Consider the following 25857-nt stretch of genomic DNA (forward strand, 5'->3'; position numbering starts at 1 on the left):
CAGGGTGTGGCGGCTCACTCCTCAATAAATCACAGCGCAGCGTTCTGCGGAGGCTGAGCAGTACAGCTCGGAATTCTAGGCTCCATAAAGTGAGTTTCAGGCCAGCCTGGGAAACAGGAAAACCCTGTCTTAATAATAATAATGATAATTAAAAAAAAAAAAAACCAACACAGTGCTGACTTTATTTATCAGCCACGGTCAGACTTTAGCACCACAAATAGGTGGGGGCGTGGGCGGGAGGTTGGGGGAACGGAAGGGGGCGTCGAGGCAACAGGAAGTAGGAGGAGATTTCTAAAAGCTGCCTGAGGCCAGAGGTCATTTGGAAGGTGGAAGAATTTTCTTTCGCGGTTTCGTCTAATTCGGAGATGGAGAATGCTGGAAACCAGGAGGTGAGAGCTGTTTTTCTTTGTCGATCTGGCTTTCCAAGTAGGTGGGTCTCATGCCTTTATTTTCTGAGCACACCCTGCCTTTGTTTGGGGCGTGAAGAGGACCAGCGTTACAATTTGTTCCACTTTAATGAGTCCCAGGCAGGTGTGTGGCTCAGCAGCGGGCCTCTTGCACGGTGTTACGCCAGGGCCACAGCGCCTGGCTGCAGAGGATGCGTTACAAGAGGAGGTTGTGTTTTGGAAGGGATGTTTTGTTAGGTAGTTATTTACAGTACCGTGACTGGAGGGAAACAGAAAAGTGGAGAGGTAAAATGAAATCAAGGCTTTGGGTAGCAGTCTGCCTCAGGAGGAACAAGAGCCACCCCTTATCTTTAGAGAGCCAGAGGCCTCAACCCACACGTGCCTGGTGCCTGCTGCAGGACTTTCAGGCTCCTAATCTTATCCAAGTGTCCTCAGGGTTGAGGAATTCGGGAAGGCAGGCATTGCTGGTTTCTAATAGCAGGAACCAGGCTCCTGAGCGTTCTCCAGGTATCCTTTCCAAGATTTCCGTCTTTCTTCCATTTCCATGTTTCTTCGTGTAAGAATTTGTTAGGTTCAAAAGTGAAGGCTTTCTGAAAAAGATTATGCAAAAGTAAGTTTTGAATGTCAGTGTGAAGCTAGTTCCAATTGAGATGTAAAACCGCTGAGTTGCAAAGTAACAGACTAATGTTAACTTGTCTCACCTTGCAGCTCTTGGGGGGTGGCGCTTGCAAAGAATTTAGGCTTAGGAGCAAGCGACCAGGGATTGCTTTTTAATTTTTTTTTTTTTTTTTTACTTATTTATCTGATTTTTCGAGGCAGAGTTTCTCTGTGTAACACCACTGTTTTTCCTGGAACTCGCTTGGGCTTGGGCCTTGTACTCAATGAAATGCCCCTTTCTCTGCCTCCCGAGTGCTGGGTTTAAAAGCGTGCGCCACGACCTCGGGGCTAGGATTCCTGAACTCGTAATGTTTGACCGTGGGTCTGCGTCTGTTTCCAACAGTTGCTGGAAGAAGCCTCTCCCATGACAATGGGGCTAGGGACCGATCTATGTGTATAGCAGAATATTGTTTGGCATCGCTATCTTGACTTGTTTTCCACTCCAGTCATGTTTGGTTCTATTTTCGGTCTCTGGGTGATCCAGCCTGTGGGTGCTGGAGTTCCAGGCAATGTCCGGGTGCGCTCACTCTCCTGGCATGGGTTTCAGTCTAGACTGGTCATTAGTTGGTTATCCCCTCAATCTCTAGGGGCCACCGTTGCCCCGGCATATGCACAAACTGTTGGTCGAAGTTTATGAGGCTGGGTTAGTTTCCCACTTGCTCTGCTTGAAGCCTTGCCTGGTCACAGGAGATGGCCAGTTCAATGTTATTGCTAGGACTGTCTTAGCTGGGGTCATCCTGTGAGCTTTCCTTGTGCTAGGTTTTTACCTGGCCCCCAAATTTCCCTGCTTCCAGTAGTCTCTTTCAGTATTCTTCCCCTCTTGATCGCTCATGTTCCCGTCCACACCTGCCCTCAGTTCACTCAAATCTCTTCTAACTCTCCTTCCCAAAGAGATCTGGGCATCTCCCTGTGAACCCTCCTTGTGAATCTAGTCTCTCTGGGTCTGTGGATAGTTATCCTTTATTTTATAGCTAGTAGCCACTACTGAATACATAGCGTATTTTATCTTTCTCACTCGGGATGGTGTCCTTGTTTTTAATAGTTGAGTTGAGTTACTCCATTGTGTAAAATGTACCAGATCTTATTCATCCATTCCTTGAGGGACATCTAGGTTGCTTCCAGGTTCCGGCTAGTACAAATAAAGCTGCTTTGAACATAGTTGAGCAAGTGTTAAGCGTTCTTGTGATATGATTGAGCATCCTTTGAGTATATGCCCAAGAGGGGTATAGCTGGGTCTTGAAGTAGATTGATCTGCCTTTCCTTGTTCTCTTTTGTGGTTTTTCGAGACCTGGTTTCTCTAGCTTTAGACTCTGCCCTGGAACTCGCTCTGTAGGCCAGGTTGGCCTCACTGAGATCCACGCGCCTTTCCCACCTGAGTGTTGGCATTAAAGGTGTGCTCCACCATGGCCTAGCTTCCTTTTCTTTTGAAACAGGGGTTTCTGTAGCCCTGGCTGTCTTGAAGAGATCCACCTGCTTCTGCCTGGATATCCCTGATCTTGGGATAAAAGCATGCACAAACCATCACCACCTCTAAACTTTAGTGAACTTTGAACTTTTTGTCCGCCAGGTTGAAAATACAGTAGTGTTTGTGAAGTTATATGAAGATTAAGTGAAGACGAGGAGTGTGCTTAGTCTATTGTCTACTTTTTAGTTTTTCTATATTTAGTTATGTTTTCTGTAGTCTCTTTGTTCCAATAATTAAATTGATGGGTGTTTATTATTGAGTGTCAGCAATGAAAGGGAAAGAGACCTGATCCTTGTGGAGTTCAAAATCTGATTGCATCAACTCACAGAAAGAACCTCATAGAAGGCTGAAATTGGCAGGTAGAAATGAGGCAGTATGGTTGATTTTGCTGGAAAGGGATTCTGTTCTAGCAGACTATCCTTCTGCTGAAGGCGTAAGGTATAAGAATTGAAGCGGAATTTGAACCTAGGGCTGAGGGAAAGCAATTTTTGGGGTGGCAGTGGAGAAAGATGCAGGCTTCTTCCCCCCAAAGTCAACTAGTTCTCTGTTGCCTTTGTCACTTTCTTCCTATTGCTTTGTTGGTATCTCGCCTAGTGCTTTTGGTTTTGTTCTGTCCACTAACCTTGGCCTGAGGCTCATTATGGCTTCTAACTCTTGGTGATCCTTCTGCATTTGCTGCCCAAGTGCTAAGATTGCAATTAGAACTTTTTTCTTTCCTTAAGATAGTCTCACAGGGGACTCACACAGTGTGTACGCCTTTAATCCCAGCGCTTGGAGACAGAGGCAGGTGGAACTCTGAATTTGAGGCCAGCCTGAAGAGAGTGAGTACCAGGACCATTACACAGAGAAACCCTGTCCTGAAAGATAGAAATTTTAAAAAAGGAATCTCCTAGTAGTAGGATTAAAATTGTGTTGCCAACAAGCCTGCTTTTCATGTTGGCTCCCTCATTTCCCCCAACCATTGGCTCCCTGTTTCATTAGTCAGACATCAAATGATGTCCCATGAGAGAGAATTCACCATGGCAGTCATACATAGTGTATATAACAGGTATATGCATATACCTCTTGGGGACCTTAGATGTGAGTTAGTTTAGAGCAAGGAAGGGGGTGTGCTGGCTCAGGACACAGATAACTACTGTCTGACTCCTCTGTCCCCAGTTGAGCAGCACAGGAAAGCCAAGAGAAGTGGACTGCCTGATGTCTAGTCAACCGAACACATCCTTTGCAAAGCCCCCTGCAAAGAAAAAAAGAGCAAAAAAGACAGCAAAAGAGGACGATTGTAAATCAAACAAGAAAGCAGGAGATGCTGAGACTCCAAAACCCACTCCTAGGAAAATACCAGTTCCTCCTCTACCGGATTATCTGCCCCCAGTGAACCTGATTCACCGAGACATTTTGCGGGAATGGTGCAAGAAGCAGAAGCTGAGCAGCAAAGGCCAGGTGGAGCCCTAGTGGGGGAGCCTCTTGCTGAGTGGGAGAGTGGATCCAAACTTCTTCACTAACAACTCTTTCTTTGTTGTTGTTTTCTGTCTTAGAAATTAGAGACTTACAAACGACTCCTTGCAAGTTCTTACCCCAAACAAATGGTAACTATTTATTTATGGAGATTGTTTAGTATTTAGCCCAGGCTAGCCTGGTGGTCAAAAGAACTTTTGGTGACTGTCCAGGCAGCAAGAGGTGTCTCTGTCATTTCTAGAGTTTTGGAAGTTGCTTACTTCTTGTTTTACTTAGGGAATATTATATCCTTCTGGAGTCTTTGAAGTTGAAGAATGGCTAGTTTTTACTATATTAAAAATTAAAGCTTTGGGGCTGGAGAGATGGTTCAGAGGTTAAGAGCACTGACTCTTCAGAGGTCCTGAGTTCAATTCCCAGCAACCACATGGTGGCTCACAGCCATCTGTAATGAGATCTGGTGCCCTCTTCTGGCTAGCAAGCATACAGACATAATACATAATAAATAAAATCTAAAAAAAATTAAAGCCTTTCTTTCTTGTTTAAACAGAAAAAGGATGGTCTTCTGTCTGTATTACTTTCATTGGTTAAATAAAGAGACTGCCTTGGCCTTTTGATAGGGAAGAAAATTAGGTGGGCGGAGTAGACAGAACTGGATGCTGAAAAGAACAGAGTCAGGCAGACGCCATAAATCTCTGGCCTGAGACGAATGTAGGTTAGACTCATGCCGGTAAGACATGTCACATGGTGTTACACAGATTTAATAGAAATGGGTTAATCAAGATGTGAGAGTTAGCCAATAAGAGGCTAGATATAATGGGCCAGACAATAATTTAATTAATACAATTTCCATGTGGTTATTTTGGGTCTAAGCTAGGTGCGCGGTGGGATGTAGCCCGCTCACCTCATACTATGTTCTGCTACTTAGCAGTTTCTTCAGCTTTTCTTGATCTGTTTAACTTACCCGTTCTGTCTGAATGAGTCTATTCTGTCACCAATACCTCCCTCATGCAAAGCCACATTTTTTGATTCTCTTTTAATCTCTCTCTCTTTTTTTTTTTTAAGTTTATTTAAGGGTAGCAGTATTTTGCTTGCGTGTTTGTTTTTGTACCATATGGGCTTCTGGTGCCCTCAGGCTAGAAGAGGACATGGAGTCCCATGGAACTAGAGTTACAATGAATGAGCCACCATTCAAGTGGTAGAAGTGATTCCAAGTTTTCTACAAAAGCAGTGAGTGGTCTGTATGATCATGTACAGGTGTGTGGTTCAGCCAATTTATGGATGTCAAAGGACAACACTGGGTATCAGTTCTTGCTTTGTCTTTTATTTTAAGCCAGAGTCTCTTTGTTGTTTACTAATGGATACGCTAGACTGACTGGCCAGGTAGGCTCCTGGTTCCGCCTCCCATTCTGCTATAGGAGCATTGGAATAGAATTACAGGAGTGAGCCGCTGCGTGTGCTTTTTATATGTGGACTATGGAGATTCAAATTCAAATCTTTTCACAGTGTTTTGCCCGCTGAGCAGTCTTTTCCCGTTCTTATTTAATATTTCCCACTATTATCTATACTATCCCAGACCGAATTAGACAACATTCCTGACACACCGAGAGAGGCCAGGGTGAAGATACGTAGGAAAAAATTGAAGACGGAGACGGAGGAGGGACAAGAGTCTTGTCCTCAGGTGATAGTGCCTCTTGAAGTGGTTCCTGTACCTGAGGAGCAGATGCCTGCCCTTACTGAACCGCCTGTCCTCTATGAAGAGGTCAGCACGACGGTTGTGACCACAACCGCCTCTGAGGCAGTGTTGGCCTCTTGGTCGAGGATTGCAGCCAATGCTAACAAGAATGTGGCCCTGCAGTCCATTAAAACACCCGAGACAAACGGTAAGTCACAACCACCAGAGATTCCTGAGCCACACCCACCCATCCTATTATTTCTTGAGTTCCATCCAGGGTAGGGCCTGAGAATTAGTATTCCTTGGTATTGTTGAGATGGGATCTAAAAAGTATAACCCAGGATGGCCCTTGTTTGGCTTAGCTTTCCATATGCCGAGATTACTGATGCTCATCACCACCCCTGTCTCCACCCAAGGGTCCACATTTCTAACATCTACCCAAACAACCGTGAGGCTTCTGATCCAGGGAGTCACACTGACAGTTACTTCTTCAAATGACTCACGCACCAAGCAGGAAGCAATGTGCTTTCATGTCATTTCTTCTCCTTTCTTTAAAGAACACTCTGGGATTGAGGCTGGGATCTCTTGTTGTCTATTAAGTAGGTGACGCTAACAGTCTCCAGTTTCTCATTACAAAATAGATACAATTTAGAAAAGGCGTGTTTTTGGGGACAAAACACCATGACCAAAAAGTAAGTTGAGAAGGGAAGGTTTATTAGACTTACACTCAACTTTGTTGTTCATTTTTCTTTTTGGGAGGGTGGGAGGGTTAAAATAGGGTTTCTCTGGAACTAGCATAGACCAGGTTGGCCTTGAACTCACAGAGATCCACCTGCGACTGCCTGGGATTAAAGGCATGTGCAACCACTGCCCAGCTGTTCTTCATTGCTGAAGGAAGTCAGGACACCAACACAAACAGGGCAGGATCCCAGAGGCGAGGCAGGAGCTGATGCAGAGGCCATGGAGGGTGTTGTTTAGTGGTTGTTTAGTGTCCCATGGCTTGTTCAGCCCACCTTCTTATAGAACTCAGGACCCTCAGCCCAGGGGTGTCATCACCTACCATGGGCTGGGGCCTCCCTGGTTGATCACTAAATGAGAAAATACCTTATAACTGGATTTCAGGGAAGCATTTCCTCAGCTAAGGCTCCTGATGACTCCAGCTGTGCCAAGTTGATCCACAAAACCAGCCAGTACAAGTCATCATAAGCATATGAACCCAGCACTCGAGTAGGAGGATCGGAGTCTGAAGTCGACCAGGGCTACATGAGACTTTGTAAACTTTAGAGAACTCATGTCTTGTCATAAGAATAACTGGAAATGCAATGAAGAAAAATCATGCTTGACTTGATGCAGTGGGTGTCAGGGTCTTAGTCGAGAGCTCAAAAGATGGAGTCGGGCTTGTAGAGGACTCAGCTTCAGCAGCTGGGAGGTAGAAGCAGGTAGATCTCTTAACCTCTAGGCCTGCCAGGGTTACATAGTGAAACCTTATTTCAAAATAAAAGGTTGATGTCCTTAGACCTATTTAATGGAAAACCTTTAATTATTTGGGAGTTTTATCTTGTGTATGTGTGATGTGTTGGGATCAGACTCAAGCAGGTTAGACAAGTACTGTACTGAGCTACATCCCTGGCGCCTTAAGGTCTCTTCTCTAGTAGGGGACTAGATGGCTTGCGATCAAGGTTGGATTCCCAGTCTTATCTCAGGACTGACATTTCCTAGACACGTGGAGTCTAAGCCAGAAGGTTGTGGTCAGTCTTGTGCATGCATATGTGACTCCATCTTAAACAGCTCTGCTCCTCCCACAGGGGATCTGTGGTGTGTGGTCCATGGGAGAAGCCTTCCAGCAGAATCAAGAGGTTGGGTTCGGCTTCAGTTCCACGCTGGACAAGCCTGGGTACCTGAGAAGAAGGGGAAAGTGATTGCCCTCTTCCTGCTGCCGGCCTGCACCTTTCCGCCCCCACACCTGGAGGACAACATGCTGTGCCCCTCGTGTGTTCACAAGTGAGTGTGCTGTGCTCACACACGGACGGTGGGAGCTTGAAGTTACCCGAGGGAACGTTCATTTGAATTAGCCAGGTTTTGAGTATTGCTTATTTTGCTCATGTGAGTAACCTCCACAGCGGTGTGTTTACAGAGCTGGTACTTGCCATATATGTAGATCAGGCTGATCTCCAATTTGGAGCGGTCTGCTTGCCTCTTGCCTCCCAAGTGTTGGGATTATAAGTGTATACCAGTAAGCCTAGCCAACAGCTTTTTGTTGGTTTAGGAAAGGGTCTCATTATGTAGCTAGGCGAGGCTTGAGTCCTCTTGTTGGGCTGGAAGATGGCTCAGTTCAGAAAGGTGCCAGTGCCAAAGGTTGTCCCCTGGCCATCACGTGTGCATCATAGCATCTTCATACACACACACACACAGAATAGGTGTCTTTTTAAAACATGTTTTTCATACCTCTGTCCCAGAATTGAATAGCATTGAGTAGGTTTGATATCAGTTGAAAGAAACCTTGGGAAAGTTCCAATCAGCGGTGGGCTGGGGTGTGGTGGTGCACACCTGTTCATGGGAGGACTGTCTATACAAATTCAAGACCACCATGATCTACAAGTCTCAAAATTCAACCATGTTTGCTTAATCACAATGAGATTTTTTTTTTTTTTTTAAGGTGAACAGCACTACGGGAATTTGTCTTGTTTCTTTTGCTTTTGTTAAGACATAGTCAGAATATAGGTGTAGGCTCATTAGGCGTCTCTCAGGCACGGCCTACATGGATGGAGTTAGAGTCAAGATGAATTAGCGAATCTTCCTCCTTTGGCATGGTCAAAGGCTTTTTTCATGAACTTTAATTCTCTTGTTCCTTGGAGCTTGGACTTGAACCCAAGTGTTTCTCAAGGAACTACATCCCTAGTGCAATTCAAAATTTTTATTTTGAGTCTGGGTTTTACCTTGAAGTTCAGATTCTCCTATTTAAACTTTCTGATCATAAGACTGGGATTATGGGTGTGTCCCCCAGGCTTGGTTTATGGGGCTTGAGGACTGGGGATCAAACTCAGGATTTCAAGACAGGGTTTCTCTGTGACTTTTAAACCTGTCCTGGAACTAGCTCTTGTAGACCAGGCTAGCCTCAAACTCACAAAGGTCCTCCTACCTCTGCCTCCCCGAAGTGTTGGGATTAAAGGTGTGCGCCACCACCACCCAGCTCAAACTCAGGATTTCGTGTGTTCATTCCTACCCAACCTATCTTACCTATTTTAAAAGATGAAATGTGATTCTTCCTGATTCTGGTTTCTTATCTGGGTATGGCATACTTGTAACCCTAGCACTTGGGAAGTGTGAACAGGGATGGTGGGGAATTCCGGACCAGCCTAATCTACATGTGTTATGGGGGTGGGAGTGGAGATGAGGTGGGAAAGGAGGAAATGAATGGATGAATCTATGAATAAATCTCTTTTTTTCCAGGAACAAGATCCTCAATAAGAGCCTCCAAGGATAAAGGGAATCTCAGGTGTGGGTAGCTGCTGTCATTACCTACTCCTTGGAGTGAGATATGGAACTGCAGCCAAGACCGAGACTGATGGGAATTCACACCTGTGCCCTTGAAGGTGCCCGGATCAGCCAGAAGCCATGAGGCCTTGTTTGTTATTTGTTGCTGCAGTACTAGCAGCTTGGAAAAAGAGCTACCAAAACACAGCAGGTCCACCTCTTCCTTGTGAGGACTGCATACTCTTAAGTGACTATGCCTTTTACTGTTGTGTGAAAATAAGGTTTTGCTGGGGTGGGAACTGGCCAGATACAGTTCTTACTTGTACTGCCACCGCCACAAGGGGGTCATAGGCAGTTCTGTGGTCCCCTGTAAAGATTTAGCTTATGATTGTAGCCTCTGCATGTCCCCTTTCCTGGGTTGTAGTATGTTTGTTAGTGTGTAGTGCTTGGGTTTGTTTTCTATTGTTGCAGTATTAAACCAAATCTGGGTTTTGCCTTTTTCTGTTTGGTTCCTTTTCCCTGAATCCCTTCTGCCTCTCTCTGGACATCATGCTGTTTGTTTGTTTGTTTGTTTGTTTTGGGGAGTTCGAGACAGGGTTTCCTCTGTAGCTTTGGAGCCTGTCCTGGAACTAGTGTAGACCAGGCTGGCCTTGAATTTAAAAAGATCATCTGGGGGGCTGGAGAGATGGCTCAGTGGTTAAGAGCATTGCCTGCTCTTCCAAAGGTCCTGAGTTCAATTCCCGGCAACCACATGGTGGCTCACAACCATCTGGAATGAGGTCTGGTGCCCTCTTCTGGCCTGCACGCATACACACAGACAGAATATTGTATACATAATAAATAAATATTTTAAAAAAAAAAAAAGATCATCTGTCTCTGCCTTCTGAGTGCTGGGAATAAAGGTGTGCACCACCACCACCCAACTATTCTGGACATCATGTTTGAAAGGACTTCAGACAATGCCTGGAGAAGAGGGAGGCAGAGGGGGGCACCACCTTGGCAGGAGGTCTTTCCAACTAACCATCCACTGTGTGAAGGGAGTGTACATCACCATTTTGTGGACCCTTGTGTCAGGCATGCACAGTCGGTCCATAAAGGTGTTGAATGACCAAGGAACTAGCTGGCTTGACTGCCCTGGGGACAGAGTACAGGTTAGGGAAGAAGCTTTTTGAGAGATTGTTTGGCTTTGTGTAGGTGTCATCCCCTGAAGGGCCCCCGTTGTTTACACTTGCCCATGTGATCACTCAGCTTCCACCTCATTTCCCTCACCTCTGCTCTCCTGTCTGACATGTGCATGGAGCTGTCCTGGAGGTCAGTACCCCTTGTGCATCAGACGAAGTCTGCGGCAGGAGAATGGCAGATTGCTGGTTCTGCTTGCGAGGAGACGAGATGACATTTGCACTTCACATTTGCCTCTCGGTCTTAGAATCCAGCCACGCCAATAGGTCCCAGTTTACAAGTGTGTGCCGAGCCTGCTGTGGATCAGAGTGGGAATCTCGGCACGTACCGCCCTCTGTTTTCCCTCGGCTTTGAAAGGGCATGGAAAGTTCCAAGAATAGGTGCTGAAGGCATAGGATGTTGGAGGAAAACGAGTCTCCGGTGGGAAAGCCTGTGCATTCCTGGACACTGAGGGGAAGTGTCCAAGCCTTCCTAGTCAGTAGTGCTGGGGAGTGGGATACAAAGATACAGCAATTTTTTTAAATTATCGTTTAATAAAACACCCAACACTGCCAAGAAAATATCTGTATTTTGTCGTATGAAACTATTTTATCAGAACTGGTGAGGTTCTGAAATCCCAGCAGAAGGAAGGTCATGCGTGTGTCCAAGGCCTGCCCTGGCCACATAGAGTGTTCTGAAATGGTGTGTTACCCTAGGCGGCTTCTATGAGGGGCAGCTGCAGGCTACCCGAGGCCTTGGCCAGTCCCCTTGGTGGGTAGGGAGACCGCAGCAGGTGAGAACAGATACACTATGCAGAGAGAACTGGGATATAGTTTATTTAGTGGGCTACAGAGGGGTAAGGGAAGAGAGAGAGAGACTACTGGAGAGGAAGTAGGGGTTTTGCTTGCCTCTGTGGAAAGGGGGTAGGGAGTGGGTGGAGTTTGACTCTTAAAGGAACAGGGTACCAGGGTGACAGACCAGGCCAGCAGATTACAACAGAATACAAAACCAACCAAGTCAGTATGGTGAGGTTGTCTCAGTGAAAAGAGGTGAAGTAACACTTGTTAGAGCACTTGACATACATGAGACCTCAGATTCAATCCTTGGTACCACTAATCCACTTAGCAGTGCCCTACACCCCCACCCCAGTCAGTTCAAGTATGGCGCCACATTAGTCAGAGTGATTTAAAAGAATGTGTCACTGAAGTGATACAATGGGACGCACACAGTTACTGCTGATAATTACTTTGCCAAAAAAGATTTAATGTGAATCTAATGATGAAGACAACACACAGACAGTCGTGATGCGTGTAGTCGGAGTAATTACTGGGTGAGTCCAGTCAGTTCCCTGTTTCTGATTCCAAAGTAATTAAATAAACCTGAATTTTTGAAGGAAGTTAGTAACTGTTACACCATTCAATCAGCTTGTCTGGCCCCTTTCACATAAAGTCCCTCTGTACCATAATACCACCATTATTGAGTCTTACTTGGGGTGGCAGGTTCTTGGGAAACCACAACATCCCTATGGAAAACTGTATGTTCCATACCTACGTATGTTTCAGCTGGGGAGGGATACCCACAGAAGCTGGAAGAGAGTATCAGCCTCTGGAACTGCAGTTACACAGATAGCTATGAACTGCCCAACATGGAAGAGGCTGAAAAAAAACTTGGATCTTCTGGAAAAGCAGCAAGCACTCTTAACCATTGAACCATCTCTGACTCACTCACATACCTTTGTTTTGGGGTGGGGGTGGTCTCACTATATCCTAGGCTAGTCTTGAAATTGCTTTTTTTTTAAGCTTAGACCATCTGCAAACTCATCAGCAACCTTTCTGCCTTGACTTCTACAGGGCTGGGATTATAGCTGTAATCTGACATTAACCCAGCTCTAAAGTTGTTTAATGAAATATTTTTCCCATTAGGATACTGGGGGAAAGGGATCAGGATGCCGTGTGCTGGTGAAGTGCTGTCTAGCATGTATGAAGCCCTGGTTTGGATCAACACTCAAACTGTGTCCCTCACCTGTAATCACAGAATTTAGGAGGCAAAGGCAGGAGTAACAAGTTCAAAGTCATCCTCAGCATGGTTATACAAAATAGATAAAATATTTTAAAATATTAATCTTGAGCCAGTGAGGTAGATTTATCAGGTAAAGGCACCTGTCACCAAGGCCAAACTACCTCAGTTTATCACCCAAGATGCTCATGGTAGAAGAATCAATTTGAGAGTTTTTCAATGACTAGGTGTGGTTATGCATACATTTAATCTCAGCACTCAGGAGGCAGAAACAAGAGGAACTCTGAATTTTAGGCCAGCCTGGTCTACATATCAAGTCTTAGGACAGCAAGAACTACTTACAGAGAACCTATCCTCCAAAAAAAAAAAAAAAATTTTTTTTTAGTGACCTCCACATATACATTACAACACATGAGAAATTTTAAAAATAAAAGCTCTAAAATAAAAATAAAAGCAATTGGCTAATGGAAAGCACAGGTTACTTACAGGTGTATCAACTAATACATTGGAATTCTTTTGTTGGGGCTGGTCAAGACAGGGTCTTTCTGTGTGTAGCTGGCTGACCTAGTAGAACTCAGTGTGCAGACCAGGCTGCCTTAGACTCAGATCCACCTGCCTCTGCCTTTGCCTCCCAAGTGACGGCATTAAAAACTGTGCCACTCACCCATGAGAATTCGTATAACTTGGGAAAATACTCAACTGAATATATTGAAAGATCCCCTGGAAAAAAAGTCAGGTTGGGACTGTAGGAGCCTCCTGGAGGTAGCATCCTTCTGAGGAGGACCTAAAATTCTGGAACTGACCCTCAGGACTCTGACCTACTTCTGCCTCTCCCACAACCCCTGCAGCAACCCCACCCTTTCATTTCTTGCTCAGCTGCAGTCTTCTCTCTGTGGAACCTTATCTTTTGCCTGGAATACCTTCTTCCAGGTACCAGCTCTCAGAGTGCATGCTTTGGAGGTGACTCGGTGGGGAGAGTGTTTTATCATGCAAGCCTGATGTTGATTTTTGACCGGTCTTCAGGTGGATGCCTGGAACCTAAATGGTACGTTGCCTTTTTTTGAAAATGTTTCCCAAATCGAACTTACAGGTTCCTCAGTACACTGTCTCGGGTTATGGTTCAACTTCTTCATCTTGTAATGTAAACATGAAATGTTTTCTAATGAGTCCTTGGGTGTGCAGGCCAAGTACTTTCCTCCCTGAGTCTCATATCACAGTCTCCTAGAATAGAAGTCTAACTAACAATTGATGCTTAGTAGTTTTTTTTTTGTTCATTTCCCAGCACTGAGAATAACTACAAGTGCTTGCTCCTCCTTTGAAACAAACAAAGAAAACACCAAAGAATAAGAATTGTAAATGACTTAGAATTCATGAGGTATGCAGATGTCTCAGGGATTAGAGAGATGGCTCTGGGGTTGAGGCAGAGGCCTACAGTGCTGGTGTCTCTCCATCTGCTTGAGAGCCGCCCCCAACCCCCACCCCAGGAGACAAGAATAGGCAAAGAAGAGTGGAAAAGGAGCCTACAGCACAACTCAAGCCTGTCTCTACCTCCAAATACAGGGTTATACTAGGACTAAGTCACTGTGGCCATTTTATTAGTGTTGTGACTTGAAACCAGGATGTCATACATGTTACATGAGCACTCAGTGCCCTCAGAGGTACATCATTAGCCTTCTAGCAATGTGTGGGTTTTGTTATTTGTTTTTTATCTGTGTCGCTCTCTCCATCTCTTCCTCCTCTCCTCCCTCTCCCCCCTCCCTCCTTCCCTCCCTCCCTCTCTCTCTCTCTTTCTCTCTCCCTCTCGTTTCTTATCCCTTCCCCCTCCTTTCCCTGTCCTTCCCNCCCCCCCCAACGTGCTTCCCAGTTTGTTTCATTTTGATTTTATGCTTATTTCCTTTTATGATTGAGTCCTTACCTCAGGCCTGCAGAAGACAGTGCATTTCTTATCAGGAACTGGAGTTGTAGATGGTCGCGCGCTGTTGTGAGGGTGTTAAGAGTGGAACCCAGGTCATGAGCAAGGAAGGCCAGAGATCAGAACCACAGAGTAGTAATCTTCTGCCCCTGAAACTGTAATTTTTTTAAAAGCATCCAGTCCTATTACTGCATTTCCCCCCACTGAGATTAACACATTAGAGTTCAACATCACCCTTTGCTTTTAGTTGTTCTTTCATGTTTGAGTAAGAAAGTGAAGTCTGAAGATGAGGACCATGTAAAGTCAGAGAGAAAAACACAAAACTTGATATAAACACACTCTCTCCAGTCTGAGGAAATCCTATGCTTTTAGAGTCTATTTTAAGGTCCTTCCTACAGAGGAATTTTTTATAGGTAAATTTGGAGTTATTATTTGCCATTCATACTGAATCTTTTAAGCCTTCCACCCTCGAATTGATTGATCTTGATGCTCCCATGAGTAATGTCTCTTGAAAAAGGAGGAAGGTCCGAGTTCTTTCCTTCTTCATTTTGAGGTTCCTTTTCAGACAATGTCCACATTTGTCCACTCTGTCCTGGCAAAGCAACTCCAGGAAGAGTTTATTTTGGTACACCATCTGAGAATATAGTCTATCACGTGAAGAAGTCATATAACAGGAGCTGGAGGCATGCCCAGCCGGAGCTGGTCACTTTGCAGTCATGGTTAGGAAACAGGGGGATGAAGTTTGTGTCTACTTTCTTTTTCCATTTCTCTCCTGAAGAAGTAACTTCTGCTCTCTCTCTCTTCTCTCCTCCCTCTCCCACCCCCTTCCCTTCTATAACCCACTGAATAAACTCTGTACTCTGAAAAAAAAAAAAAGGAATTTGAGTCTAGCCTGGGCTATACGAGACCTTGTATTAAAAACAAACATCAGGGACTGGAGAGTTGGCTCACGGGTTGGGAACACTTCTGCTCTTACAGGAGTCCTGAGTTTGGTTCCCAGCACCTATATAGGGGGTCACAATCATCGGTAACGCCAGTGCAAAGAAATGGAAACCGCCTTCTGACCTCCATGACACCAAGCACACATTCCGTGCACACAGACACAAGCAGGCAAAACATCAGACATATAAAATAATAAAATTTAAAAAAAGAAAAGAAGTCAAAATAATAAAAAATACATTAAAAAGAAAAGAGTTTTGATATTTTAACTTTATATGTATTACGTGCATGTCTGTGTACCACGTGTGCTCTATGGACAGCAGTTGACCTTGATGCTAGGAAATGGGGGTGGAGGTAAGTTTGGCAGTAATCATTAATGTACTAGATAGCAGAAGCAAAATCATTCCAAAAGAAAAGAAAAAAGTAATTTTCAGTTGGGCCTCATGGCCCAGGCCTATTGGTTCAGCCACTCAGAAGATTGGGAAGAATCACAGGTCAGGACTTGCCTGGTTATAGTGCATTCAAAGCAGGCTTAAGTGACGTACTGATGCTCTGGCTTACCATACACTTCAAGCCAGCAAGGTCGCTTGAGGTCGTGTGGGCACACACTCACACACACACACACACATACACACACACACACACACACACACACACACACACACTTCCAAGTTCTCTTCCAGGATGAGGTCAATGTCTTAGAACTAAATCCATGTATAACTAACTGAAAAAGTTCTGGGTCAGCAAAAGGGGAAAGAGAATATACTCCAAACTACCTGCAGACTTTAGCTGGCATGAACTGGCAAAAGTTAGGAGAACAGTAACCAAAAGGGCAAGACAGCAACTGATCTCTGAATACAGTTAGGAACCAATAAGAATTTATCCCATCGGGCATACTTTCTCAAAATACAGCATCCAAGTAAGAAACCTAGGAGACAGAAAAGAGGCAAATTTGATAGATTCTTAGGCAGAGACAGCAACAACCAGTGCTGATTCACATAGAAAGTTGCAAGTTCCAAAGACAAAGGAGAGATGAAGGGATAATGAGGTTGAAGAAAGTAGACCTGGAGGGATGGAGATGGTGGTGCTTTGAAAGAAAATGCCCCCAAAGAGAGTGTCACTATTAGGAGGTCTGGCCTTTTTGGAGTAGGTGCAGGCTGGGAGGAAGTGTGTCACTCTGGGGGTGGGCTTTGAGGCCTCTCATCAAGCTTCTCCCACTGTGAAGTGAAGCTGCCTTCTGGTCAAGGTGTAACTAGAACCCTGTCTGCCTACTTGTCCCTATCATGATGGTAATGGCCTGAATGACCCTCCAATCCTGTAAACCACCACCCCAATTCAATATTTTCTTTTTACGAGTTTCCATGGTCATGGTGTCTCTTTACGGCAATTAAATAAATAAATAAATAAATAAATAAATAACCCTAACTAAGAGGTGTTCTTCAAGGTCACATCTGCAAAGCCACGTTCTTTGCACAACCTCAATGCAAGAAGTATTGAGAAAGCCTATCAGGAATATACGAAGGAGGGGTAAAGCACAGAGACTGTTCTCTGATGATAGATGAGAATTTCAGTGTTGGGCCTTAATGTCAGTTAGGAATGAATGAATCCTGAAATAATACAGCCAGGTTATGGCACGTAATTACTAGAAGCCAGGATGGTAAAGGTACCAGGAAGACTGAATGGCAGTCAGAGGGCCCTGAACTTGAGGCTGGGGGTCCTTGTGGGCAAAGCAGATAAGCAGTCCAGGGGATGCAGATGCAGCTCAATATCAAGTCAAGGGAAAGAAGAAAGAAGTTTAGTGCTTAGAGTGCCTGCCTAACATCCCAGAGACCCTGGGGCTGATGCCTGGCACTGCACAAACTGGATGTGGCCTCAGGCGCCTGTGAGCCCAGCACAGGAGAGGTAGAGGCAGAAGTTGAGGTTCATCCACTGTATCTGCTACATAGTAAGTTTTGAGTCAGCCCAGGCTCCCCGAGACCTTGTCTCAACAAAATAAAAATGGCTGCTGGGCCATAGTAGTGCACGCCTTTAATTCCAGCACTCAGGAGGCAGAAGCAGGTGGATCTCTGTGAGTTCAAGGCCTGCCAGGTCTATAGAACAGCTAGCTGCTGGGGCTGTTACACAAAGAAACTCTGTCTCAAAAAACCAAAACAAAACAAAACAAAAAACCAAACCAAACCAAAAACAAAACAACAACTGATCATTTATAAGCAAATTTGAAGAACTTAATACCTGTTGAGTACATTAGAAATGGTGGTGGCTCCTTTCTCTACCACTAACCTATGTCCCTAGTCTAGGCTAAGTTGTTTTGAGACAGGCTTTAATGTAGTATAATTAGCCCAAGCTGATGCGGAACTTGGATTTGTAGCTGAGGATGACTTTGAACTTCATACTTGGACCTCCAAAGCCCTGAGATAGCCGACTTCTGCTGCTACAGCCCCGAGTAAACACACCTGTTTACAAGGTTCTGGGGATTGAAGCCAGACCCTTGGGTATGCTGGGCAAATACCCAGTGAGCTACAATGCCAGGTTCAATCTAAAAATCCTTAACGCCAAACTTAAGCTACTTCCTTCAAGTAGGCAGGCCCTTTTAGGATTTTTTGTTTGTTTGTTTGTTTTTTTGTTTTTCGAGACAGGGTTTCTCTGTGGCTTTGGAGCCTGTCCTGGAACTAGCTCTTGTAGACCAGGCTGGTCTCGAACTCACAGAGATCCGCCTACCTCTGCCTCCCGAGTGCTGGGATTAAAGGCTTGCGCCACCACCGCCAGGCTTCAAACAAATTTTTAAGTTTAGTTACCACACTGGTGTGGGTATTCTGTCTGCACGTGTGTCTGTCTACCATATGCGTGCCTGGAGTTGCAGGAGGCCAGAAAAATGTGTTGGATTCCCTGGGACAGGACTTGACCTTCGACAATAGTCAACAATCCTGCGGGTAGAGAGAATTGACCACCAGTGCTCAGATGAGGCCTCTTCACCACCGAGTCATTTCTCCAGTCCCTCAGTCAGGTTCAATGGCACATGCTTCTAAATCATAATCTTAGCAAGTGGAGGCTAGATGGTCAGGATCTCAGGGTAAATCCATCTACCTAGCAAGCAGAGCAGCCTGGGCTACATGGGCTTGTCTCCAAAAATAAGTGTTTTAGAAAGAGGGGGAAAAAAACTAAAAGAAAATAAATATAAATAAATATGAGACTATAAAAATTGAATAAATAAAAAATTCTTTTTTGTTAGTATTGTTTTACTTTTCAGATGGAGTCTCAGGTATAGCCAGCAGGGTAGCCTTAGCTAGCCCAGAACTCACTAGAGTAACACGGGCAAGTCTCAAACTTAGAGATCCACCTGTCTCTGCCTCCGGAATGCTAGGGCTACAGGTGTGAGCCATCACATCTGACTGATTTTTTTTATTATTACTGTTTTTTTATTATCATTTCATATTTTATTTTATTTATTTTTTTGACAATTCCTTTTATTTATTTATTTATTTATTTATTTTTTGAGACAGGATTTCTCCGTGTAACTGTACTGACTGTCCTGGAATTCGCTCTGTAGACCAAGCTGGCCTCGAACTCACAGAGACTCACTTGCCTCTGTTTCCCAGTGCTGGGATTAAAGGTGTGCACCACCACACCCAGCCCCAGAGGAGAAAGAATGTTTAGGTCTTGTTTGCATTTTCACTGTCCAGTCACGCCAGCCCAGACGTTTCATCTTTCCCCATTCTTCTTTGCTGGTTGCACATCTTGTCCTGTGTGTGCTGCTGCAGTGCCCTGGAAGGCGGGTCATGCAGCTTTAATGTGATAAGCCTGTCTAAATAATTTTGTTTGCTTCAGACAGTATCCCATTTTGTATTCTTCACTGACCTGGGACTCTATAGAACAGGCTGCTGCCTGCCTCTGCTTCCTGAGTGCTGGGCTTAAAGGCATGTGCCACCACACCCAGCTTTCGTGAAAAGGTAGTTTGTCTTTTAAATTCTAACTTAAACTTCATTTTGAATGTATGGGTATTTTTTTTTTTCTGCATGTTTGGATGTGCACCAACCCCCTATGTATCTTTGGCGTTCAGGTCTCAGATACCCTGAAACTGGAGTTATGGACAGCTGGGACCCCCTGAATGGATACTGGCCATCTACTCTGGATCCTCTGCAAGATCAGCCTGTGCTCTTAACCACTGACCACACCTTCAGTTCACTAGGCCCATCTTAATGAAGAAACTGTGCTGTAGTGGTACACACCTTTAATCTCAGGGAGGCAGAGACAAATGGATCTCCATGAGTTCAAGGCCAGCCTGGTTCTAGGATAACAGACTCCAAAGCTACAGAGAAACCCCATCTCGAAACACCCCCCCCCCAAAAAATAAGAAAAAAAAGAAAGAAATGAAAAAAAAAATTAAAGAGAAAGAGAAAAAGAGAGAACTATCCAATGTGACTAGGGCCTGGTGGCTCCTGCCTGTGCTTGTGAAGGTGAGGCCAAAAGACAGAAAATAAGGACAGCAGCAGATTTTGTCTCAAGGCCACCCACCTCAGACCACTAGGTCACCTTACTTAACCACCCAAAGCAGCACTGTGGCACCCACGTGGGAAGAAGGAGACCTTGCCTTTCCCCAACCCTCTGGATGTCATTCAGTTTCTGTCCCACAAGGAAGGGATCTGGGCCAATCTCCAAAGCCAGTTTTGGCAAAGCTTGATTTTGGGCAGTGTTATTAGAATGTAGAAGCACCTGAGGGGACAGAAATAGAGATGCCTGGGACAGACCTGCACCAGAGAGAGTCACGAGATAGGCAAGACTTCATAATCTATTTATTTATTTATTTATTTAGTTTTAGTTTTTCGAGACAGGGTTTCTCTGTAGCTTTGGAGCCTGTGCTGGCACTAGCTCTTGTAGACCAGGCTGGCCTCGAACTCACAGAGATCCACCTGCCTCTGCCTCCCAAGTGCTGGGATTAAAGGCATGCACCACCACCGCCCGGCTCATAGTCTAGATTAATGATAGTTCCTCAATAAATTAAGAATTCATTTTAGGGGGAGACTCTCTTTTTTTGTTGTTGTTGTTTTCTTTCTTCTTTTTTCCTTCCTTCCTTCCCTTCCTCCCTCTGTCCTCTCTTTTTTTCCTCAAGGGTTTCACGTTGTAGTCCAGGCTGAGTGGAGTTGAGCCTTTTGCTGGCTCAGTCTCTCTCTCCAGGGCTGGAATAACTAGCATGCACCACCCTTAGGGAGGGTCTGGTTACCTAGTCCAGGCAGACTGCAAAGTCTTAAGGGGTGGGAGGGGGATCTGGGTTTTTGATTTGCGTAAGAATTCAGCTCTGTGCTATCAGCTGTCTACTGAGGGCAATGGACCTGATAAAGTCACTGTCAGAGAGGAAAGGGTGGAGGGAGGAGGAGGAGGAGGAGGGGAAAGCGCCCATTTGGGCGACAGGAAGTAGGAGGAGGCATTTACCTGTAAATGAACGCTCAGGTTAGCAGCAGTGAGCTCCCGACATCCTTGTCTTTGCTGCTTTTGTCTTCTCTGAAGCTTGCCGAAAATGTCAGTTGCCAGCCAGGACACTTATGATCAGGTAACTTTCTTTCTAGAAGAATTTATTTTCCGGTAGTTCTTTTCACTGTCTTTCTAGGCCTCGCTCTTGCTCCCGACTTGGGAGGAATCAATTCGAGTTCAAAGTCTCCATCTTGGAATCTTCTGCTTGTTGCTTTTTTTTATTTTGCACATGCTCTACAGTACGTATTCCCTGGGAGTAAAAGGAAACTCTTTCCCAGATGAAATAGTAATCTGTACCTTTGTCTAGGACAAGGAGTACCGTAGCTAAGACAAAATTTTCCCAGAAAGGTGAACTAAGATTAAGTGGCAGTTTTTGATAACTTAAACACTTTTTTTTTTCCTCTGAGAAGTAACCAGTTCCCCAGTACCCTGAGTGCCGTGTGGGTTTCCCATCTAGGCATGAGTGATCCTGGGCCAGCTAAGGACCACTGTACAAAGCTAGGAGAAAGAACTGTACTTCTGTAACAGCCCTGGCTGTACTGGAACTAAGCTAAGCCAACTCACGGCTGCTTTTAGGCCTCATCTCCAGAGTGGGGTAATACCAATTTTTTGTTTTGTTGTTGCTTTTTGCTTTTCAAGACAAGGTTTCTATGTGTAGCCTAGGCTGTCCTGGAACTCTCTGTAGACGAGGCTGGCCTCAAATTTAGAGATCTGCCTGTTTCTGCCTCCTAAGTGCTGGGACTAAAGGTGTGCCTTACCACTGCCTGGCACTGTTTTTTTTTGTTTGTTTGTTTGTTTGTTTTCTTTTAGGTAACAAAAGTAAACCTGTGTCTGGAGTGTTTTGATAAAGTGTTACACAAATGTAAAAAAAATCAATAATTCAAGTTTGGAAATAAAGGGGGGGGTGAAGAGATTTCAATAGAAGGGGAGGGTATGGCACAAATCTGTAGGATGTTCAGGAACTTCCTCAAGGAGCTTTCACTACTCCATAGTCTTAATTCATTTTTTTAAAATCTTTCTTGTTTTTTTATTGTTGTTGTTATTATTTTTCTTTTTGTTTTGTTTTGCTTTTCAAGACAGTACTTCTGTAACAGCCCTGGCTGTACTGGAACTCACTCTGTAAGGCAAGTCTGACCTCAGACTAACAGAGATCCGCCTGTCTCTGCCTCCCAAGTGCTGAGATTCTGAATTTTTTTGGTTTGTGCTACCACCACCCAGCAACTCATTTCTTTTCTGAGCCTGGGCATATCACTTGCAAAACTGGACGATTGAGATTACCTATCATCTGTGGACAGTCCTCTCACGAGGCCCACTCTCGTCCAAGTTCAGGGCATCTTGCGTGCCCCACACAAGAGCACAGATGGTAAATAATGAATTCATTAAGCTTGCCTTGAAAGTTAACAGAATTGTTCACTGTTTCTCTTTGCACTCATACTTTAAGGGAGAGCTTGAAGAAGAAATCATTCTAACACTGGTCCCAGCCACGGAAGATCTCACCTTAGAAGGCCCTATAGCAGAATCTTTAACCACAGAGCTCAAGCCAGAAGGTAATGTCCAATTTAAGAGTCCCGGGAAAAACTGTGTAGGTGTGAAATAAATTTCTCAGTAAACTCTGGAAAGCTAGGAAAGTAGATAGTTTCTGTTGGACTTAGTTTTTCAGTGTTCTGCCTTGGCTGACCTGGAGCCCTTTATGTAGACCTTAAACTCACAGAAAAATTCCCCACTTTTACTTCCCTGGTGTTGGGATTAAAGGCTTAAAGACCCGCACCCCTAAACCAGACAGGCTTCTTACACCACACAGTCCACTAAGCCTCACTGTAGTTCCCCATGAGAAAACTGTAACTCTCTATGTGGCTAAGTCCCATGTGTTTGCTGCCTTAGGATCGAAAATAGACGCAGGGTGTTGTGGTACAGACCTCTAATCCCAGCCCATGTAAGGCAGAGGCAGGCAGCTAGATCTGAGTTTTGAGGCCAGCCTGTTCTACAAAGAGTTCCAGGAAAGCCTAGGTTACACAGAGAAACCCTGTCTCGAGAAAATGGAAGAAACAGAAATAGTTCTGCTGTCTAGAATACACACTGGCACATACATAAACATACTAAGACAATCTTAAGAGAAAGCATAGAACTTAGAATATGAGTGTGGGTGGCTCTCCTGGGTCCCCTATTTTAAGACGTGTGATGTGATCTTGAATTCCTCAAGTGAATTCCTCATTTGTAAGGGGCAAACAAAAGGCAGCTTTACGTGCAAACTAGATTGTCAACAACCACCCGGGACTAAACAGTTCTTGCTTTGTCTCTGTTCTTTTCTACGTTTGTTTCCCTGACGCCAGCTTCTTGGGACACCAACCCCTCGGTGTCCCGAAAGCCCGACCCGTCCCTGCCAGACGTCCTGCCTCCTATTCATGAGGTGTCCCGGAACACACTTCGGGAATGGTGCCGCTGTTACCAGTTGAGTACGGATGGCAAGGTTAGTGTCCTCCCACTGGGATTCTTTGATGTGTGGACTCTTAAGTTTGTGGAGTTTGGTCAAGCTTTAACTATTTTCTCTTGATTTCCTTAGAAAGTGGAAGTCTACAAGAGACTCCAACAATGTTCATATTCTGAACAAATATGCGTGAGTAACGGGTATGGTGACGGAGTGGAGGTGGGCTCCCCCCCATGGGCTTCGCTATAATTGCTCTATGTAACCTTCCTCTAAGGCAGGGTTACTGACAATTGAGGGACCAAATGTGTAGTTTGGACTCAACCTCCTTTTTTGTTTTTACCAAGTGCCAGTACATTTTGTGTCCTTTCTGTGTTCCTCCTCTTGGGGCAGGCAGTGTCTCTCCCTGGACCTGGTGCTCAAATTTTCTCAGCTATTCTGCACCGGCAGTCCTGTCAAATCCCCTGGGAGCTGTGGTTGTAGGCGTTTTGGGGGGGAACGATTGTTTATTACAGTCGGTCCTTCCTCCAGGCCAGCATCTTCCACACTGAGTCATTCTCCTGCTGGATCTCTGCTTTTAACTGCCAAAATTTTCTCCTTGTTGAACCAACACCATAGAGAGTAGTGTTTTTAAAATTGTGCTTGCTCAAGCCAGTGGGAAATTCCGGTGAAATCGGCATAACAAGTTCTTCTTGCAAGAACATTTTTGAATACTGTTGAATTTTATTTTCAGCATATTCCCCAAACATCTCGTGAGGCCAGACTGAAGCCCATTGCGAAAAAAACCAACAAAGCAGTCATCGAAGGACCCAGACCTCGAGGTTTGAAGAGGAAGAGAGAGGAGGACGAGTCCGGCGAAAAAGTTCCGACTTCAGAAAGGGAGTCCGGCATAGTAGAAGTTCTGACTTCAGAAAGGGAGTCCGTTTTTGCAGCCTGGGGAAGAATTACCATGCGAGCTTCTCAGCCTAAAGCTGAGAATCGCCAGCCTCTTCCCTCTAAAGCCAAAGCATTTCTGCCCCCAGTCACCGGTAAGACCAACAGCAAGGTGTGAGCACTATGTGGTGCGCTTGGTTAACATTGGCGTGAGACAGGACAGTAAAGTGTCAGGGGACTGTAAAGTCTGAAGACTGTCAGGTGGGATGGAAGGTGAAGACTGGGTCAGTAGTTCAAAGTCATCCTTTACTTGCAGAGCTCTAGACCAGCCTGGTAATCAAAGGCTACATCTTAAAAACGAAGCAAAATTAGATCTCAACCTTCCTAACCCTATGGCCCTGAATACATTTCCTCATGTTGTGACCCCAACCACAAGTTAATTTTTTGTGTGTGTGGAGGGGGGGGGGGAGGTTTCGAGACAGGGTTTCTTTGTAACTTCTGAGACTGTCTTGGAACTAGCTCTTGTAGACCAGGCTGGCCTCGAACCCACAGAGATCCACCTGCCTCTGCCTCCAGAGTGCTGGGATTAAATGCATGGGCCACCACTGCCCGGCTCCATAAGATTATTTTCATTGCTACCTCATAACTGCAAAGCTGCTACTTTCATCAAATTTTTTAGAGCTTTGCCAAAGGGGTAGTGACCATAGGTTGAGAAAGAGTACTGTAGATTACAAATTTGACTCATAAAATTACAAAGAACTTTATCTTTGCCTCTTGATGAATAGCAAGATCTTATTTGGACTAGTGACACAGTCTCATTGCTAAATACGGGAATTCCAATGTTGAAGGAATAATAATCTAATAATGTGTCTGTCAGCCTGGATAAAGTATACTTTTCTTTCCTACTTAAGGCATTCATAGGGATTGGAAATGCCTTAAGTAGAGTGCCCAATGTGTTTGGAGCCCTGAATTAAATCCCTATCACCACATAATGCTTGACTTCACAGGCAGGGACCTGTAGTACCTGTAATCCCAGCACTGGAGGCAGAGGCAGGCTGACCTTGAATTTGAGGGCAGTCTTTAGTGAGTTCCAGGCTAATGGGAACTACATGGGGAAACTTAAAGCAAGGTGTGTGATTAATAGTGATAAAATTAATATTGTAGATGTATACATGTATGCATGCATGCATACATACATACTACTGTATAGCTAGCAAAGATTTTTATAAAGTTTTATTCAGAAAGTTCTAACTTATGTTAAAGTCTTTCGTTTTCCTAACAGAGTTGGGTCTTCCATTTTTAGAAGGTTTTTGCAGAGTGAGGTGGATCTGATTGCCCTCTGCTTTTCAGGAACCATTCAGCAAACAATCATTTTTTTCTCGATGAATATTTGTGGCATTGTAGTTTATCTTAATCAGATGCTTCTGCATTATTTGTTGTTCTGACTACTAAGGATTGCATTGGGTCTCCAGGTTCCTTTGTGCTCCAATAGAATTTTTAGAATTTTTCCCGTTTCTGTGAAGAACAACATTGGAAATTTGGGAAGTATATTGAATTTCTAGTTTGCTTTTAGTAAAACTTTTTTGGGGGGTGGGTTGGTTTTTTTGAGACAGGGTTTCTCTGTAGCTTTGGATTCTGTGCTGGAACTCACTCTGTAGACCAGGCTGGCCTCAAACTCAGAGAGCCATCTGCCTCTGCTTCCCAAGTCCTGGGATTAAAAGTGTGCACCTACCACTGGCCAGGTTTGTAGGTAATTTTTACAGTTTTTCCAATCTTAAAGCCATGGTGTGTGTGTGTGGGGGGGTCTCATCTTTTAGGATCTTCAATTTCTTTCAGACTCTTTAACATAGTCTTCCACTTTCTTGGTTACATTTATTCCAAAGGGTGTATTATGTATGTATGCGTTGAGGCTTTTTTTTTTTTTTTTTTTTTTTTTTTTTT

General features: G+C 44.6%; 2 protein-coding genes across 4 annotated transcripts in view; both read left to right on the plus strand.

Annotated features, from left to right (window-relative positions):
* Nucleotides 1-297: 297 nt before the first annotated feature.
* Nucleotides 298-9952, plus strand: Dppa4 (developmental pluripotency associated 4). 3 transcript variants are annotated; one of them, XM_050148696.1, is made up of 7 exons: nt 324-389; nt 3252-3350; nt 3688-3969; nt 4065-4115; nt 5558-5864; nt 7462-7657; nt 9107-9952. In XM_050148696.1, the coding sequence occupies exons 1-7, from the start codon at nt 366-368 to the stop codon at nt 9138-9140; spliced, it is 993 nt and encodes a 330-aa protein (XP_050004653.1). In that variant the 5' UTR covers nt 324-365; the 3' UTR covers nt 9141-9952. The 3 variants fall into 3 exon arrangements, with proteins under 3 accessions (XP_050004655.1, XP_050004653.1, XP_050004654.1); XM_050148698.1 differs by lacking the exon at nt 3252-3350 and having other exon boundaries at nt 298-389; XM_050148697.1 differs by lacking the exon at nt 4065-4115.
* A 10630-nt stretch (nt 9953-20582) lies between these two features.
* Nucleotides 20583-25857, plus strand: part of Dppa2 (developmental pluripotency associated 2) — a 6323-nt gene continuing 1048 nt past the window's right edge. Inside the window, exons 1-5 of the mRNA XM_050149094.1 lie at nt 20583-20700; nt 22063-22168; nt 22952-23088; nt 23182-23235; nt 23777-24071. Coding sequence (XP_050005051.1) covers nt 20668-20700; nt 22063-22168; nt 22952-23088; nt 23182-23235; nt 23777-24071 — 625 coding nt within the window. The 5' untranslated portion in view covers nt 20583-20667. The remainder of the gene's footprint in view (nt 20701-22062; nt 22169-22951; nt 23089-23181; nt 23236-23776; nt 24072-25857) is intronic.

This window comes from Alexandromys fortis, unplaced genomic scaffold, assembly GCF_014885135.2.
Source record: "Alexandromys fortis isolate MF-2015 unplaced genomic scaffold, M_Fortis_MF-2015_v1.1 scaffold_4, whole genome shotgun sequence".
Taxonomy (NCBI): domain Eukaryota; kingdom Metazoa; phylum Chordata; class Mammalia; order Rodentia; family Cricetidae; genus Alexandromys; species Alexandromys fortis.

Coding starts and splice junctions, on each gene's coding strand:
- Dppa4 (XM_050148696.1), top strand. CDS start 366: ATGGAGAATGCTGGAAACCAGGAG. Junction 3,970..4,064: donor AGCTGAGCAGCAAAGGCCAG/GTGGAGCCCTAG, acceptor TTTCTGTCTTAG/AAATTAGAGACTTACAAACG. Junction 5,865..7,461: donor TAAAACACCCGAGACAAACG/GTAAGTCACAAC, acceptor CTCCTCCCACAG/GGGATCTGTGGTGTGTGGTC.